Source organism: Culex pipiens, chromosome 2 (assembly GCF_016801865.2).
Source record: "Culex pipiens pallens isolate TS chromosome 2, TS_CPP_V2, whole genome shotgun sequence".
Taxonomy (NCBI): domain Eukaryota; kingdom Metazoa; phylum Arthropoda; class Insecta; order Diptera; family Culicidae; genus Culex; species Culex pipiens.
The window spans coordinates 101333439-101352780 of record NC_068938.1 but is presented as its reverse complement, the minus strand read 5'-3'; the positions used below and the strand labels follow the sequence as shown (position 1 = coordinate 101352780).

At 38.3% G+C, this 19342-nt stretch overlaps 1 protein-coding gene across 1 annotated transcript; it reads left to right on the top strand.

The window, feature by feature from the left end:
* Positions 1 to 364: 364 nt before the first annotated feature.
* Positions 365 to 18026, top strand: LOC120413105 (meiosis regulator and mRNA stability factor 1). Its single transcript, XM_039573811.2, has 11 exons — positions 365 to 637; positions 718 to 884; positions 1094 to 1654; positions 1732 to 2407; positions 11367 to 12082; positions 12140 to 12580; positions 12647 to 12800; positions 13138 to 13242; positions 13315 to 14198; positions 17085 to 17171; positions 17269 to 18026. The coding sequence occupies exons 2-11, from the start codon at positions 726 to 728 to the stop codon at positions 17392 to 17394; spliced, it is 3909 nt and encodes a 1302-aa protein (XP_039429745.1). The 5' UTR covers positions 365 to 637; positions 718 to 725; the 3' UTR covers positions 17395 to 18026.
* The last annotated feature ends 1316 nt before the right edge of the window (positions 18027 to 19342 follow it).

The following is a 19342-nucleotide window of genomic DNA, read 5'->3' as shown; positions in this document are numbered from 1 at the left end:
AAAATTAGTTTGGCCCCCTAATTTTTCGGGACAACTTTGAAGGGGAGGGGAGGATGGGAACAAAAACTTTAAATCAAATTTGTACCTGCCTAATAAGAAATTTGAAAATAAAAGCTAATGCATTTTTAAAAATTATTATTTCTCAACATGTACTATAGATCGAAACAGTTTCAGCAAATTTATATTTTTTCTTTAAAAAGTTAATGTAGTTGGTGCTTCTTGATCTGGATCGATGTCTTTTATAAAAAAAATGCACATCCCTTTTCTACGACTTATATTCACCACTAAAGAGTAACTCACATCTTGTTGAGAGAGTCTCGTACTGGATTTGCGGCTTCTGGTTTACTTTCTATTGTTCACAAGTTCCATTGCTTCTTTTGCAGGCACGCAATAAGTTGAAGCATGCATTATCTGTTCAACTGGTTTTAATTGTTACTCGCACTAAATTTATTCGTTAATCTAATTATACATAAAATTATTATATTATTCTAGTGTACCTATATTTTTTTATTCTGTCAAAAACAATTGTATTTTATACGTCTACACTAGCAATTTTTTAATCGTGTTAAAATATAACCATTGTGCAGATTTTTTTCTAACTTTTTCCACGTTACGAAGCTTTCTTAACGTACAAAAGGTAAGTCGATACAAAATGGTGTCATTCCCCATTTCTAAACTGAAATCTTTTTTTTTCTGGCATACATGTGCTCCCACCAGAATTGACCATGAGTAGCGGCAATTACTACAATGCCCCGCAGCGGACCATCCCGGATTTGGTGGCCAGTCTGGCCTCCGAGAATGCCAACAAGCAGCACCATGGCCGGCACTACGGTGGCAACCACGGCAACCAGGGCTACAACGTTAAATACTATAACAATTACCAGGTGAGATTAGACTTTTCTTTATAATTATGATCATGACCATTTTGTATTCCATATTTTCTAAAAATTATCGTACTTTTACTAAATTTTAAAACATAACCTACTTTGATTCATACTTTATTTCAATAAGGTTTTATGAAATTTTTATGAACACGTTGTGAAAAATAAAAAGAGTGTTTACTTTTATTTTGAATATTTTTCCAACCTTTCAGACACCGTACGTTCCGCAGATGTATGGCAATTTTTACCAGAAGCAACGTTACGCGCCCTACCCGAACCGTAACCACGGTCACAATCAACCGTTGCCTCCATCGACCACAGCGTCATCGTCGTCGTCGGCCTCCAATCAGAGTAACCTGTTCCAGCAGTCTTCCTCGGCTAATGTCAGCTACGGAAATGCCAATAAGTCACTGAACTCGTCGCTGAACAGTACCGGCTCGGACTCTGGCAAGAACTCGACCTTCTACAGTACCAGCAGTTCAAACACCAGCTCCGGTGCCATCTCAAGCAACACAAGCCAGTGCAGCAACAGCAGCGCCAGTGGCGGAACCGGAAGTGGGCTGAACAGTTCGTACCAGCAGGGCAACGGGATGGCTTCGACCGGCGGGGACCAGAAGGAGATGGTCGTACTGCAGATCGGGAATCTCGACCCGTCCATCGACGAGCACAAGATGCACCAGTATCTGCTGTGTCAGCTCAAGTCCATCACGCCGGTCATCTCGTTGGTCATCGAAAGTCCTTCGCTGGCGAAGGTCAAGGTGCCCTCAACGCAGGTGAGTTGTTGACCATCCTTCTGGGTCAGTGTCCCAAAGCAATTCTAATCAACTTACGTTTGCACTACAACCCGCAGTTTGCCAAGTTGGTCGTTGCGAATCTACACCGCAAGAAGATTGGCCACAAGCGCATGGTCGTGTCCTACATCAAGGACCCCTCGTCGGCCGAATCGTCAGCGCTGCGCTGCCAGGTGGCCGGTCTGCTCAAGGACGTGCCCTACTACAGCCTGCCGATCAACAAGTTCCGTGAGCTGTTCCAATCGCGCTTCAAGTCGTCGATCAGCGTGCTGGACCTGTACCGCATGCCGGACGTGTGCACGATCACGCTGGACAAGAACGAGGAGAAGTACATCTGCCTGCAGCCGGACGTGATCAACACACTGCAGAGCAATCCGTTGGTCGAGTCGTCGCAGCACAGCGTTCCGTACTGCATCTACCACTTCAAGCAGGAAAAGGAGAAGGGCTGGGCCGAACAGGAGATCGAACCGCTGCCCAACGTGATGATGAGCATCAGTCAGCTGCAGTCGTTGATCTACTCGCTGCTCAAAACCCACAAGGACGACATTCCGGTGGCCAGTATCCTGTACTGCGTGGCAAACGAGCTGCAGATTAAGATCGTTCCGAACGATAACGGAGTTCCGCTGGAGCACCTGCTGTGCTGCATCCGCGGTGTGCAGATCACCAACAATAACTTTGGGATCAAGGTTATGACCTGGTTGGATCACGAGCTCAACTCGACCAAGGATAATGATGGTGAGTTTTGTTGACTTTTGGTATCAAATCTATTTTGAAAAAAATATTTCTATGATTTATCTGAAAAACTCTTGTCAAGATCGCATAAAGGCAAGTTTGAAACAACGTTAACTTATGGGTCATTCCTTCCCAAGTGACCACGCGTCCAACATCGACCTTCACCAATTCTGCTCATATTTGGCATAGGGGTTGTTTTTGCCCCAAAAACAAAGAATCCAAAGTTTGGTGACATTTGGTCCACCCCCGCGCCCATGGCACCCCCCTCTTTTTCTGAGATTTTTGAAAAACCTCATTTTTAAAATGCATTTTGCTAAGAGAAAAGTTTACAAAACGTGAACTTTTGGGTATGCATATTTGAAGATTTTTTGACGTAGAATTTAATGGCGTACTCAAAATTTACGTACAGTGTTGCCAGATATGAAAATTTTGCGCTTTAAGTTTTAAAATGCTTTTTTAACCCTTTGGACGAGCACTTACGGGAAAACTGACAATTGCATTCGATTGCTGAGAGTTTTTTACATTAAATTCAATCATAACCTCAGGATAAAATGAATATTTCTTGAGATATCACATTTTTAAGTTGGAAAGCTCTGTATTGCATAGCAAATGTTTTACTTAATCATCAATTTTCAACAGTACATTGCGTGAGGGCATAGTAGGCCTTGAAATTTGAATAATCTTTTTTTTCCATTTCTTAACGGAAGCAAGTGACTGCCCAAAATTGAATTTATGTATGTATGTATGTATTGTATGCATGTATGTATTTGTGTATGTATGTATTGTAAGTATGCATTTGAACCCCCTTCTTTGCAGGACTTGGCGTGGTTCACGGATATAAGAAAATGACAAAATGTTTGATTTCGAGCGCTTCAACAGGAATTTTCTAGTTTTATGGCCCCAGAAGCTAGCCTGATAATATGAGTCCATTTGGTTAATGTTTAGTGGGTCCAGTTTTGACCTGAAGTTACTTTAATTAATAATTAATTTACTATGGGGAATTTTCACTTTTAACATCTTCTTCGACAAAGTTTCTCAAAATGCTATCAAATTTTCTTATTGTCAAAATTCTCAAATATTTTTATCCGGGGAACAACTTTGTAGAACATCGCAAAGCGCTAGGAATTGATCCCGAAAATATATAGGTTAATTTTTTGAGCATGTTTTAAATTTTGCAAAAAAAATAATCAAAAAATCCTTCTAGTAAAAATTGGACCCACCAACCCTAACCAAATAAGCTCATATTATCAGGCTAGCTTCTGGGGCAATAAAACTAGAAAATTCCTGTTGAAGCGCTCGAAATTAAACATTTTGTCATTTTTTTATATCCATGAACCACGCCAAGTCCTGCCAAGACGGGGGTTCAAATGCATACTTACAATACTTACATACACAAATACATACATGCATACAATACATACATACATACATAAATTCAATTTTGGGCAGTCACTTGCTTCCGTTAAGAAATGGAAAAAAAGATTATTCAAATTTCAAGGCCTACTATGCCCTCACGCAATGTACTGTTGAAAATTGATGATTAAGTAAAACATTTGCTATGCAATACAGAGCTTTCCATCTTAAAAATGTGATATCTCAAGAAATATTCATTTTACCCTGAGGTTTTGATTGAATTTAATGTAAAAATCTCTCAGCAATCGAATGCAATTGTCAGTTTTCCCGTAAGTGCTCGTCCAAAGGGTTAAAAAAGCATTTTAAAACTTAAAGCGCAAAATTTTCATATCTGACAACACTGTACGTAAATTTTGAGTATGTCATTCGATTCTACGTAAAAAAATCTTCAAATATGCATACTCAAAAAATCACGTTTTGTAAACTTTTCTCTTAGGGACCATCCATAAACCACGTGGACACTTTATTTTTTTTATTGTTTATTCGTCAAGCTTATGTAGACTACTTACAATTTTCTTACATACTAGCTATTATTTCTATTGTATAGATTTTTTCGTAGTTCCGGTTTAGACATGTCGAAATGTATGTACTGTGAATTTTCATTATAAAAGCGCATCATTTGATTTAATGGCGAATTTTTTAAATAATTTGTCGTGTATGCAGTTATTCTAAAAAGTGGTGAATGTCTAAGAGTACGGCTTGGTTCATGAATACTATTGCGTATTTCTGACAATAATGCTGCTGACTGTATGCGTTGAGAAATAATGTCGTTGATGAAAGAGAGCATGGCAAATTTACGACGTTCTTGTAATGATTGTATGTTTATGAGCATGCAGCGTGCTTCATACGATGGGAGAGGAAATGCAGTCCAGTTAAGTTTACGTAGTGCGTACAGTAAGAATTGTTTTTGGACAGATTCAATACGTGCTTGGTGTACGGCATAGTATGGATTCCAGACGATACTACAGTATTCCAAGAGTGGCCTGACATACGTTATATAGAGTAATTTAATAGTATACGGGTCCTGGAAGTTGAATGCAAAGCGCTTTATAAAGCCTAATGTACTTTTTGCCTTGTTTATTATTGTGTTATAGTGTTCTACAAAAGTTAGTTGTGAGTCTAGGATGACACCTAGATCACGTACTACTTTGCATTTTTCTACTGGTTGGTTTCCTAATAATACTGTTATGTTTGGTGTTTCATGTTTTCTGCTGAAGGCAATGGAATTACATTTATTTACATTCAATTGGAGTAGGCTTTTACTACACCATGTGTAGAAAAGATTAATTTCGTTTTGGAATACATGACTGTCGTTGGCATTTCCTATTTCCATATACAATTTCATGTCGTCTGCATATACAAGTACGTTAATTTTTTTAAGAATGAAGGAAATGTCGTTTACATACAAGATGAAAAGAAGAGGTCCTAGATGGGATCCTTGCGGAACCCCAGAGGTGACGTGAATTGATTCCGATAGTACATTTTGGAAGCGAACAATTTGTTCGCGCTTAGTCAAATATGACTTAAGCCATTCCAAAAGATTCGGTTGAATTCCAATTTTCTGCAGTTTGAAGATTAATAATGGTATGTCGATTCTGTCAAATGCCTTACTAAAGTCTGTGTAAATTGCTTCTACGAAATTGCGATTATGCATTGCATTCAGTGTAAAATTTACAAATTCTAAAAGGTTGGTGCTAGTAGAGCGGCCTTTAAAAAAGCCGTTCTGTTTACATGTGATGCGGTTTTTACTTGCTGAAAGATTTTTTCATTTATAATAGATTCGAAAAGTTTTGGAATGCAAGACAAAAGGGCAATTCCGCGATAATTACGTATGTCTGATTTTGGGCCTGATTTGAAAATAGGCACCAAAAAAGACTTTTTCCATGTTTGTGGGAATTTTCCAGTATTTATTGACATGTTGAAGAGATAATGCAGTGGAAATGTCAATTCTTCTGCAAGGTTCTTTAGGAATGCAGGTGCTATTCCGTCGGGTCCTGGTCCTTTTGATGAGTCTAAGTCCTGCAATGCCTGGCGTACTTCCGTTTCTGACAAAGAATTGACTGAGACGTCATTTGGAAATTCTGGTATAAATGAAAAATAGTCGCGGTCGCGGTCTTCTTCGGAAAATGAGGTGTATACTTCTTTGAAAAATTTTGAAAAAAGATTGCAAATTTCTTTTGAGTTACTGCCTACATTTTCGTCCAGTTGCATTTGCGATGGGAAGTTACTACTTTTGGATTTGGATTTTACGTAATTAAAGAAATTTTTCGGGCATGATTTGACTTCAGATTCGACTTTACTATTATATTCTTCGTTGGCAGAATTGAGTGCCGAAAAAAATTGGTCGGAAATATTCAGATAATTCAGAAGATTTGTGTCATTTGTATTGTTTCTGTATAGTTTGTAGGCTTTTTGTTTTCTATTTTTTAAATTTCTTAGTTGTGGAGTGAACCACACTGGGTATTTATTGCCTGTGTTATTACGTCGTCTTCTTCTAGTAGGTACGGTTTCAGATGTTATAGTGTTAATTTCCGTATAGAATTTTCCTACTAATTCGTCGACATTTCCTTCATTATTAAATAAATTTTGCCAGTCAATTGCAAGTAGTTTACGTTTGGCTTCTACAAAGTTTGTTTTATTGTATTCCAGGACTTCTTCATATTCCCAGTCAATGGGCAAAGTGTTTTTATGGACATAAATAGAATATTCAATTGCTGTATGGAAGACTTCATTCTTCCAAAGGGGGGTTACAGATTCTTGTACATGAAAGTCTTCAATACAGTTAGTGAATAAAAGGTCTAAAAATGAATTTCTTTGGTTTTTTACATGATTGATTTGGAAAAGTCCATAATTTGCAATATTGTCAAAGAGAAAATGCAATGTTTCATTTTCCCCAATGACTGGGAGAAGAATTGCTTCATTTTCTTGGTCAGATATAAATTCGACTTTGCTTTGATTAAAGTCGCCATAAATGTGAAGTTTTACTTCCGGTTCCATTTTTGATGTTATGATTTCTACTGTTTTAAAGAATAGTTCATACGACTGTTTATTTGCATGGTCCGGCGGAAAGTATACTGATGCAAAAATGTGTACTTGGCCTGCAATAGTGGCTTTGGCCCAGACTTGTTCAAATTGAAAATGTTTTTCAGTTACAATTTCTTTTGGATTAAGTCTGGCATTTATGGCTAAGAGGACGCCGCCTCCTGACTTTTTCTGACTTAGATTTAAATTTCTATTGCCTAGGAATACAAAATAATTGTTTCCAAAAATTTCTTCAGGGTGGACGCTTTCGTCCCAGTTAGTTTCAGTTCCAAGAATAATGTCGAAAGAATGTGAGAGAATGTTTAAAGAAATTTCCTTCATTTTGCCTGGGCTTTTCATGCGATTGAAATTCTGACAATAAATTAGAATTTCATTCGCATTCTGTTGTTCCGTTGAAGAAATTTTTGGAGACATACTTAAATTATTAATAGTTAGCGGGGGGGGTATGGCGATCGTCCACGCTCCATACAAAAAAGTTTTTTTTTGTATGGACAATTGTCCACGAGGGGGGAGGGGGTTGCGATTTCCAAAAAAGTGTCCACGTGGTTTGTGGATGGTCCCTTAGCAAAATGCATTTTAAAAATGAGGTTTTTCAAAAATCTCAGAAAAAGAGGAGGGTGCCACGGGCGCGGGGGTGGACCAAATGTCACCAAACATTGGATTCATTGTTTTTGGAGCAAAAACAACCCCCATGCCAAATATGAGCAGAATTGGTGAAGGTCGATGTTGGACACGTGGTCACTTGGGAAGGAATGACCCTTATATTTTTACAAAACAGGAATCTGATAAACGATAATGACTGATCTGATCCACCTCGTAACATCGAATTTCGAATGTTACAGGGCATATCAGAAAAAATGTCTCTTTCTTTTGAAAATACGGCTTCGATCTTAATATCCGCCAAAAATCCATATTTTAACCAATGAATGAAATCGAAAAAGCAATGAAAAGAAGAACCTCTTGAAGTTTTAGAAAAAAAGGTATGGAAGCAAAATAATAATTTGCTGATTCTTGCACCAAAATATCAGAGGATATAGCGACCGTCACGATATCTCGTAAATTCTTTTTTTTATATCTCATAACTGCCAGCAAGCGCATTCTCTTTCTATCACTCCTTATCTTTTCCTCATTTACACTCACTCGCCGAAGAATCTTTTGCTTTCTCAGAAAAGCGCAACGAAAGATCGTGAAAGGGGATTGGAAATCGACCACTCATTAGATTACGTTAAACTGCATTGGTATTATTTTGTGGTGGCTAGCGTAACCACTGACAAGCAGGCCTACTTTTTCACAAAAGATAACAGAATCGTAAAGTGTTACTTTTTGATACAAGTTTTGAAAAAAATTTCTTTTCGGTTCTTGTATCATTTACAATATGAGCTTGATTGGACGTAACAGGAGCTGCTGCTCCGCTCTTCAACATAAAATGGGATTTAACCTGTTAAATTTTTTTTTTCAAAAATGTAAATTTTTGAGGCTCTAAAACCATTTTCGATTACTTTTTTTATTTTAATGCAAAATACAAAACTTTTTCGATGGATCAACTATGGTCCCCTTGGAAAAAGTTGTCAAGTAGGACCTTTTCTCTCAAGAAGGGCCACAAGGTTAATTTTTTCAAAATTGATATAGAAATCCATTTTAAACTCTTTTTTGTCATACAAAGGGTCATTGTACTTAGAAAAATAAGCTTTATCGCTGTAAACAATAATATCAGCAATCTAAGCAGGGTAATTCTCCGCCAACTCACACAGCAGTTGCCCCGACCCCTCTTCTATTTGCGTGAAACTTTGTTCTAAGGGGTAACTTTTGTCCCTGATCACGAATCCGAGGTCCGTTTTTTGATATCTCGTGACGGAGGGGCGGTACGACCCCTTCCATTTTTGAACATGCGAAAAAAGAAGTGTTTTTCAATAATTTGCAGCCTGAAACGGTGATGAGATAGAAATTTGGTGTCAATGGGACTTTTATGTAAAACTAGACGCCCGATTTGATGGCGTACTCAGAATTCCGAAAAAAAACGTATTTTTCATCGAAAAAAAACTATTTTTTTTGAATTCTCACATTTCCCCTTACTCGACTGTAACATTTTTTAAAACATGTCATTTTATGGGAAATTTGATGTACTTTTTGAATCTACATTGACCCAGAAGGGTTATTTTTTCATTTAGAACAATTTCGTGTTTTTTCTAACTTTTTTCATTTAAAAATTTCGTGTTTTTTCTAACTTTGCAGGGTTATTTTTTAGAGTGTTACAATGTTCTACAAAGTTGTAGAGCAGACAATTACAAAAAAAAATATATCTAGACATGAGGTTTTTGCTTACATACATCACGAGTTATCGCGATTTTACGAAAAAAAAAGTTTTGAAAAAGTTGGTCGTCATCGATCATGGCCGTTCATGGTCACCCGCGACAGACACGGACGACGAAACAAAAAGAAACGTTAAAAGTAACTTTTTCAAAACTTTTTTTCGTAAAATCACGATAACTCGTGATGTTTATAAGCAAACCCCTTATGTCTATAAATCAAAATTTTTGTAATTGTCTGCTCTACAAATTTGTAGATTATTGTTACACTCTAAAAAATAACCCTGCAAAGTCAGAAAAAATACGAAATTTTAAAATGAAAAATGTTGTCCTAAATGAAAAAATGACCCTTCTGGGTCAATGTAGATTCGAAAAGTACATTAAATTTCCCATAAAATGACATGTTCCAAAAATTTTCACAGTCGAGTAACGGAAAATGGGAGAATTTTTACAACTTTTTAGTGTTTTTTCGATGAAAAATACGTTTTTTTTCGGAATTCTGAGTACGCCATCAAATCGGGCGCTAGTTTTACATAAAAGTCCCATTGACACCAAATTTCTATACCATCACCGTTTCAGGCTGCAAATTATTGAAAAACACCTCTTTTTTCGCATGTTCAAAAATGGAAGGGGTCGTACCGCCCCTCCGTTACGAGATATCAAAAAACGGACCTCGGATTCGTGATCAGGGACAAAAGTTACCCCTTGGGACAAAGTTTCACGCAAATCGAAGAGAGGTCGGGGCAACTTTTCCCGATTTCGTGTGAGTTGGTAGCTTAATTTTAGGACCCAATTATCCCAACCCAAGAGCTCTGAATTAATCGAATCAATTAATCAATCTTGTTGCCTTCCTCACCTTATTGAGGAAATGCTATAAAATCACTCGAAAAATGAACTCCTCAATTAGACCTCCTAGACCCACCTTCATGTATACCTATCGACTCAGAATCAAATTCTGAGCAAATGTCGGTGTGTGTGGTGGGATGGTATGGCGGTTGTCCACGCTCCATATAAAACAGTTTTTTTTTGTATGGAAATTAATCACGTATCGTTTTTAAAGAACCTTTTGCAATGCAACAGATAGAATAAAATTAAATACTTGACAGAAATATTCTTTTTTTAAATTAAACTTGGTTGGAAAATGGCGCGTTAAAGTGTATGGAAATTACGATCATGCTTGTTGTCTTCCTCGTCTTACTGAGTTTTTTTTTACAATTTGTCCGAACAAAGTACATTTCTTGAACAGACTACTACTTGGCGAACAACAAAATGTAAAAATAACATGTGACAATTATGCGTAAATTCCAAAAGCGTTCTTTAGTATCCTAAACAGATATATGCACCCAAAGTTAAAACCCATGCGGATAGTCCTTTCAAAATGAAACGAGAGGAAAGTACTATTTGACGAGAGTAAAGTCCTCTCGCGCTACAACAACAACAAATCGTGTTCATTCGTTCATTAAAACAGTAACTGTTCATCCCATTCGGTGGCTTGTATGGAGAAATGACCGCCACTTAATCACCGAACTGTGGTGGCCGATACAGCAAAGGCGCAGTTCAATATGCCGAAGGTCTCGGGTTCGAATCTCCGTATCGAAACTTTTTTTTTGAAGAGTGAACTTTTTGGAAAATGAACCCATGAGTGAAGTACCCATGAGTAAAGTACTCTCGGTAATTTCGGGATTTATCCTCTCCGTCCGTTCACAGTGCCATTTTACTACCGAACCATGCTCCTTATCCTCTCGTATACCGATGCCCAGTTCTGGGTGTAGGAAAGTTTTAGAGCGAGTTTATCTCCAATGTGAAACAGGTCGTATTTAGGTGCTCCGATTTGGATGAAACTTTCAGCGTTTGTTTGTTTATACATGAGATGAGCTCATGTCAAATATGAGCCCTCTACAACAAAGGGAAGTGGGGTAAAACGGGCATTGAAGTTTGAGGTCCGAAAACCATAAATAATCTTAAAATTGCTCGCATTTCGGTAAAATTCATCAATTCCAAATCTCTTAGATGCATTCGATAGGCCTTTTGCACCCCTTCAAAATGTGCCATAAACATCCAGGATTGTTTTAACTTTTTCTCATAGCATAGCTTAGCTCGACACGACCTCAAGAACAAACCGAGCAAAATCTACAAATACTGCCTCTAAAGCAAAATTGTCTTTTATAATCAGAAGAACTATCTTAACCGTTCTTTCCCAGATGCCTCATCGGTGAACTTGCGCTACATGCCCAAGGGCCCGAACAGCGACTTCCTGCAGCAGATCTCGCGCGAGGTGGTCGAACTGATCAAGATGTCACCCAAGTCGACGATGAAGTTCACGCGCTTCATTCCGGCCTATCACAATCACTTTGGCAAGCAGTGTCGGGTCGCCGACTACGGCTACACCCGCCTGATCGAGCTGTTTGAGGCACTCGCGCCGGTGGTCCAGGTCATGGGTGATGGTGAAAATCGCCAGATTACGCTGACTCATCGGACCCAGATTCGTCGATTCACGAGCGACCTGCTGAAGATTTTGCGCGGCCAGGCAAACAAGTCGATTCTGTTGTCCCAGCTGCCACTCATCTTCTCGCAGGCCCAAAACCGACTGTTTGACGTGACGGACTATGGTGTGTGCGACATTTTTGACATCATTGACGGGCTGGTGTACAACAACTCGATCGTCACGAAGGTGTACAATGATACGGACGTGTTGATTTCGATCGTCAAACGGAAGCAAACCGCGACTGAGCTGGAGAAGACGTGCATCTTCGCGGGCGAGGTCGTTGAGCTGTTCAAGAATGCGCCCCAGTACTCGATCCTGTTCAAGAAGTTTGTCCGCTCGTACCATTATCACTTTGGGTACCAGTGCCGGCTGAGTGACTATGGATTGATGAAGTTGGCCGATCTGCTGGAGGCCATCTCGGGGATCGTTGAGGTGAGCTTTGGCCGGGTGGTGGTTGAACAATGAGTTTGATTCAACGGTTACTTTCAGATGGAGCAAACCAACGACGAGGATCGTAAAATCTTCCTCAACCACAAGGTGGCGGTGCGCATCTTTGCCGAGCAGATCCAGGACATCATCAAGCACTTCACCGGAAACAGCATTTCGATGATTCGGCTGAGCGAGATTCTGAACTTCCACAAGAACAAGTTTGGCTATCAGCTGCAACCGTGCTGTCTGGGCTTCTCCAACATGTTGGACGCGATAAAGGCGCTACCGTACATCGAACTGTTTGACTCGGGCAACGATTTTATGGTCATTTCGCACATGGAGAATCCCGTGTTCCGGATGCGGTGCTACGCCGCGTGCATTTGCGTCTTGGAATCGCAAAAGGATCGTATGCCGCTGACGGACTTTCTCCGCTGCTACCTGGCCAAGTTCAAGGAGAACATTACCGAGAAGCAGATTTTCGACATGAAGCACGCCATAACGGTAGAGGAAGATTCAATTTGTTCCCACGGGGATTGAGCTGATCCTTTTCTTTCTTAACTTCTGCAGATTGAGCTCGATAAGGGAACTCAAACTGTGGCGATGACACCACTGATGAGATTCGTCGTTCGCATCGTACAGGTGCTCAAGCAGCGAAGTCCGATCAGTTTGTTCGATTTGAAGAGTACGCTCAAGATGTCGCTATGCACGTGTTTCGAGTATGGTAAGTTCGCGGAAGGACGAAAACCACAAAATATAAATTCGGAAGATGAGCAAAAAGAATGAAAATTATTGATTTTTTTATTTAGTACGATGTGAAATCGATATGATTATTTTTACTGAAGCTGATATTTTTGACGTTAAAATAAATGAAGTGAGATTTTTTTCCCTTTGCAATATTCTGCCTTGACCATTCTTTAGTAAAATCATAATTACATCAATTAATTATGCAGAATGTAAAATTTTCTACAAATGCTTAGCCAAAAAAATACCAAACATGTTAACTTCACAACGAAAGTTATCACAATGACTGTCACGTTTGTAATTCTCACCCTTTCCAGGATATCCCAACATTTCCTCGCTAATCGGCGCTTTTCCGGACATTTTCGTCAGCAACAATTACCTCCACGAGCGGGCCGATATTGAGCTGAACCGTGACTGCATTTGTAAGGAGCTCCGAACACCGCAAAACTCATTAATAACCGAAAAGATAATTTTTCATCCCGGTCTCATTTCAGTGTGCAAAGCTTGCTTCACGTGCGAGGACAAAACATCCCCCACGCTCGGTCCGGGTGCCATCGCTGGCAATTGTTCCACCCCCGCGAGCTCCAAGATGGCCACCTCCGCTGCTGCCGGAGGAGCCATTGACGAAAATAAATTTTCCCACGTTTCGATGACTAATGATTTTAGGAATTTATTCTACAGCCGACAGGAAGCAGTTGCTCAGCATAATTTGCTGCAACAGCAACAGCAGCAGCTCCTGAAGCCTCTTCAACCGTTGCAACCGTCGCAACAGATGAACCTCCAACCGACGTCCAATGCTTCGGGCCAGGTTCCGTTTTTCGCCAACAATCGCTTCAACTATGGCAACAACTACAACACCATGGTGGCTTCATCAGTGTCGGCCACCGAAACCACCATGGCCGCTTACAACCAACCGCCGTTGGTCCTGAAGAACCAAACCGCCAACAAGGAGAACCTGTACTACGGTTACGGCGCAATGCAACAGCAGCAGCAGCAACAGCTCCAACAGTGCCAACAGTTGCAACAACAGCAGCAGCAGCAACTTGCCCAAAACACCCAGGTCAAGTTTGCCTCAACCGCTGGCACGAACTCTTACGGATCGGCACCGACCACCATCAGCGTTGCCGCGATGACCGCAGCTCTTGGGGCCGGAACACCCGCCGCCTCCGCCTCTGCGTCAACCAACGCTGGGCAGCAGGACCAGGCTGCTGGCCAGACCACGGCTTCTGCGACCATGACCAAACTGTACGAGCGCAGACAGCAACAGCAGCAGCAGCAACTTGCGTCGGGCTTACAATACCTCAATTGTAACAGCTTCGCGTACGAACTGTTGTCGGAGTTTTACGAGCCACCGAAGCCGGACACGCCACCGTCCAGGGTGAGTTGAGCAGAAAAAACATTATCCACCATTAAATTAAATTTTTTTATTTACACTTTAATTGTACATAATTTCATTCAAACTTCAGTAGATTAGTAGGTACTTAAAGCCGTTTTTTTTATTTTAAAAAATTGTTGAAAAATCAATTGATGTGAAAATCCTTTGCAATCTTATTTGAAACCTTACTGTTGATCAGGAAAGTTCAAAACAATTTGTTTTATTCTATTTTATTTGACAACAAAATTTCTGACTGATTTATATATCCTCGAAAAGAAAATTGTTTAAAAATTACTGAGCAGTTCTCTCAGATTTCGGTCATTCAATTTTTTTTTGTATTTTTTTAACCGACTGAAACTTTTTTGGTGCCTTCGGTATATATTTTTTTATGAAACATCTTTGGCAACCAAGACAAATGTATCGAATCAGAACAGCTGTTTCAGTTTATTTTTTTGCATAATGTTTTGATTTTTCTGATTGATTTCGGTTAAAACAGAAACAGATTTTTACATTTGTAGGTATGATTTTATTTGCTGTTTTGTTTTCCTCACTGAGGTAAGGCTATAATCCTGCTCTAAAATTGAACTTTTTATTTAAAGTTCGAAAACCCACCTTGATGTATACATATCGACTCAGAATCGAAAACTGAACAAATGTCTGTGTGTATGTGTGTGGGTATGTGTGTTTTCAGCATGAAAACATAGATTTTATTAATATTTCAAAATTCCCGGAATCCCGGGAATTCCCGGGATTTCAAAAATATTTTTCCCGTTTCCCGGGAAATTCAAAACCCGGGAAAATTGGACGCCCTACTTCGGTATGCCCAAAAAAAGCCATTTTGCATCATTAGTTTGTCCATATAATTTTCCATACAAATTTGGCAGCTGGCCATACAAAAATGATGTATGAAAATTCAAAAAATCTGTAACGTCATGATTCGAATTCCCGGACGCTTCGAAACCCGGACACTTCATTTTGTTTTATCAATTATTTGGATATAAGTTCGCATTATGAATGTCAAAACTGTGTAATTTGATGAATTCCAACATCAACTTTCACTTAAAGTTTGTTTGAACGCTGTAGTTAATGCCAAAACAATTAAATACAATAAAATTAGAAGTTTACCAAAAATGCGAAACATTTCACATGAAATATTTCAGTGGCGTTCGAAGCACCGGGAAGGCAAAGCAGAAATTTATGGTTTCGATTTTCTTAAATTCTAGCAAATTTTTATATAAACTATCGATTGTTTTAATGTTAACAGCTTATTTGAGACCTAAAGAATGCCATTCACTAACATTTCAGTCCAAATTTGTGCGATTCATAAGTAAAATCGAGTGTCCGGAATTCGAAGCAAAAGTGTCCGGATTTCGAATCAGCTTTTGTCAGTGTCCGGGATTCGAAGCACAACAAGTCATTTTAATTTTCAAATTCAGATGAAAAATTGTTAGAAAAGACATATTTTGCATGCATTCTCTTAAAACTGACTGTTAATACTACATCCTGATGATATTTCTTCATGTCCAACTTATTACATGATTTTTTGCCAGCTATAACAAAAATGATATGCTACTAAGTGTCCGGATTTCGAATCATGACGTTATCTTGAAGAATTTTTTTATCGATTTGGTGTCTTCGGCAAAGTTGTAGGTATGGATATGGACTACAGTGGAAACAAATGATACACGGATTAAAAAAAAATGGTGATTTTTTATTTCACTTTTTGTCACTAAAACTTGATTTGCAAAAAAACACTATTTTTTCATATGTTTTAGAGGACATCAAATGCCAACTTTTCAGAAATTTCCAGGTTGTGCAAAAAATCTTTGAGCGAATTATGAATTTTTGAATCAATACTGATTTTTTCAAAAAATCGAAAAATTTGTCGCAAAAATTTTTCAACTTCGTTTTTCGATGTAAAATCAAATTTGCAATCAAAAAGTGCTTCAGTGAAATTTTGATAAAGTGCACCGTTTTCAAGTTAAATCCATTTTTGGTCACTTTTTTGAAAATAATCAAAGTTTTTAATTTTAAAAAATTAGTGCACATTTTTCCCACTTTTGAAAAAAATATTTTTGAAAAGCTGAAAAAATTCTCTATATTTTGCATTTTTGAACTTTGTTGATACGACCCTTCGTTGCTGAGATATTGCCATGCAAAGGTTTAAAAACAGGAAAATTGATGTTTTCTAAGTCCCACCCAAACAACACACTATTTTCTAATGTCGATATCTCAGCAACTAATGGTCCAATTTTCAATGTTAAAATATGAAACATTCGTTAAACTTTCCGATCTTTTCGAAAATAGTAGTTTATGCAACAAGTTGCAAAAAGAGGATTTTTTCAGCACGAGTCGTACATTTATCCAACGAGGTTCACCGAGTTGGATAAATACGAAGAGTGCTGAAAAAATCAAGTTTTGCAACGAGTTCCATACAACATTTTTTGCAATTCCAAAAAACACACACTGAGTGAAATTTTATGTCAAATTGTCATGTATTTTGTCAATAAATCGTTCAAATCAAAAAAATTTGAAAAGTGTTACTTTTCGAAACAAGTGCTGAAAAGTTCAACTTTTCAGCATTTATTTTGAAAAGTGTTGTTATTCGATTCTGTTATTTTTGGTACAGAAAAGTAGGCTATTTCGTCGTTCAAGAATGACAGGAAAAGTAAGTAGTTTCACGACGGAATTGCAAAAAAATATTTTCAATTTTTTTAAACCAAGACTAACATTTCAAAAGGGCCAAACAACAATATTATGGAAAATTATATGGACGAAATAAAATTCCACGGCTTATAAACAAATCGAGTTGATTTCAACATTTCGAGCTCAATTTAAACTGCTTGGATTCCAACGAAATAAACATTCATCATTCGAATCTGTTCCCAGAATATCCCATACTGGATTGATCCAATCTGGACCAGCGAGTCGACCCCGGCCGAAAAGGAACCAACGACGGCTTCTTCGGAGGAACTCGTAAGTAACACCGTAACGGCCCCTTTTGCTGCCATCAATCAGCAGCAAATTGGAATCTCTTACTTAAGTTAACATACCTTTTTCTTTTCACCCACAGCTCAACATTCCGATGCCGGAGCTGAAGACGTACAACAAGCTGCCGATCATACTGACCCCGTATGTCCTGTCACTGACGAAGAACTCGTCCTTTTCCTTCGATCTTGATAAGTCTAAGCAGATTTAAATTAGGAATCGAGATGTTCCTCACACCCACACACACAACCCTTTCTCTCTCTTGCGTCTGGATCTATTCGCAACGTACGAAAAGGAAAAAGGACATCACGGAACACAAGGACAGGACACTTTCTCCCTCTCCCCCGTTTCAAGTGCTTATCTTGATCAATCAACTTCACATCACTGTGACCGTTTGTTTTCTTATTGATGTTAACTCTCAGGATCTTGTTTTCTACTCTCTTTTTTTTTTATTTGACACGTTGAACGTTCTTTACTGTAGTTTGTTAAGTGCCGTGTGTAGGAGTTTATTATGAGTATATTGTACGGATGCTTTCGCCCGCGCCGTTTAGATAGGGTATTTAATTGATGATATGATTATTAGTTTTATAAAATATTCAAACAAAAAAAATTAAAAGAAAAACAATGCTAAGGATTGTGAGCCAAACCATAAGGAAACGTTTCTTAGAAAATAAAGCAAGCTAACAATGTTTCGTCGAGGATGATAGTTACGATGGCTTTGCTTTGATCTCAGCCAGTTGTGGAAGATGAGATTTAATTGTGTTTTATAATCGTTTAGGATGTGTAGAAGCGTAGCTTGTTGTAACCGATGGACATATTTTAGGAGCTAGCAGAATACCACATCACCAGTGTTTTGTTATTTCAAGAAACCATGTTTTCTCACTTTATAGGCACATTCTTCCTTAGGCATTGAACATTGTGTATGGTTTAAATGAATCGAGTTTATAAATTTGCATGCTACTTATCAACAAAATGTGTTTGTTTTTTGTATTTTAATTTGAAAAATATCTAAATTTGTGCTACAGAAATGTTTATTTGATTCTTTAGTCAAAATTAAGTACTCTTAACTAAGGTGTCATGAATAGCCATGAATTTGATTTGAATAGTTTATCAAACTCCCGAAAAAATCATAATTTTATTTTACTTTTTTTGAGTACCGTTTACCAGAGAGACATTGATGTAATTTCAATTATTTTTTCAGATATTATTCATCAATTAAGACTTTTATCAAGCTTTATATAATTAACTTATTTACTAGGGTAGGCTACGCATTGTCCATGCACGATTTAAAAACAAATGCTTTTAAAACATTTTTTTTAAATCGTAAATTGTTATTTTAAAATCCTGAATGACTTTGATAGTCAAAAATTGAACCTATTACCACAGTGTTCTAACGGTTAGAACATCCTCCACACGAAAACGCAATCAAAGTTGCTAATTTAAAAAAAATACCTGGAATCGCTAATTTTTTTCGCTGGAAGTCAGTTAAATTTGATCGAACCAGTGAAAAAAATTACTGGTTTACTGAAAAATTTCGCTGTTTGGGGGATCGGTTTCGTTAGAATTAGCAATTAGTTTTGCTGGTTCAGGAGAAGCTTCCAGAATCCACAATCAACCAGGAGATTCTTCTGCTGGTTTCGGGAGACAATGCGCTGGTCCAGTGGATTGTTTCGCTGGTCCAGCGATTTCTGGCACTGAATCAGCGTTTTGTTTCGCTGAAGTCTTTTTTTCTGGCTACGTTGGCTCGTGTCAAAATAAACCAGAAGATTATTCTGCTGGTTTTGGGAGAAACTGTTTGCATTGGACCAGCGTTTTTTTGCAGATTTCGTAACGTAAACAATGCAAATTAACCCCTTCCCGAGAATTTTAACGTTTTTCACCATTACTCGTAACTGGATCGACCAAATTGGATGAAATTTTCATGGTTATAAGCTAACATTCTATAGAAACTAACGCAGCTTGAACCAGGTTGAAAAATTGAATGGTTACAGAGAAATTTAATTTTGAAGTCAAAAATTAGTGGTGCTCTGGAGTTACCATGGGCGATAGAGGGTTAATAGAACTGGTAACTGTGGCAAACGAAAACACAATCGAGGTTTTTAAGCGAAGATGGCGTTCGAATGGTGAACGCCCGAAATGTCAAAATCACGCAGTGGTTC

Coding starts and splice junctions, on each gene's coding strand:
- LOC120413105 (XM_039573811.2), top strand. CDS start 726: ATGAGTAGCGGCAATTACTACAATGCCCCGCAGCGGACCATCCCGGAT. Junction 12,083..12,139: donor CCATCTCGGGGATCGTTGAG/GTGAGCTTTGGC, acceptor GGTTACTTTCAG/ATGGAGCAAACCAACGACGA. Junction 14,199..17,084: donor CGGACACGCCACCGTCCAGG/GTGAGTTGAGCA, acceptor ATCTGTTCCCAG/AATATCCCATACTGGATTGA.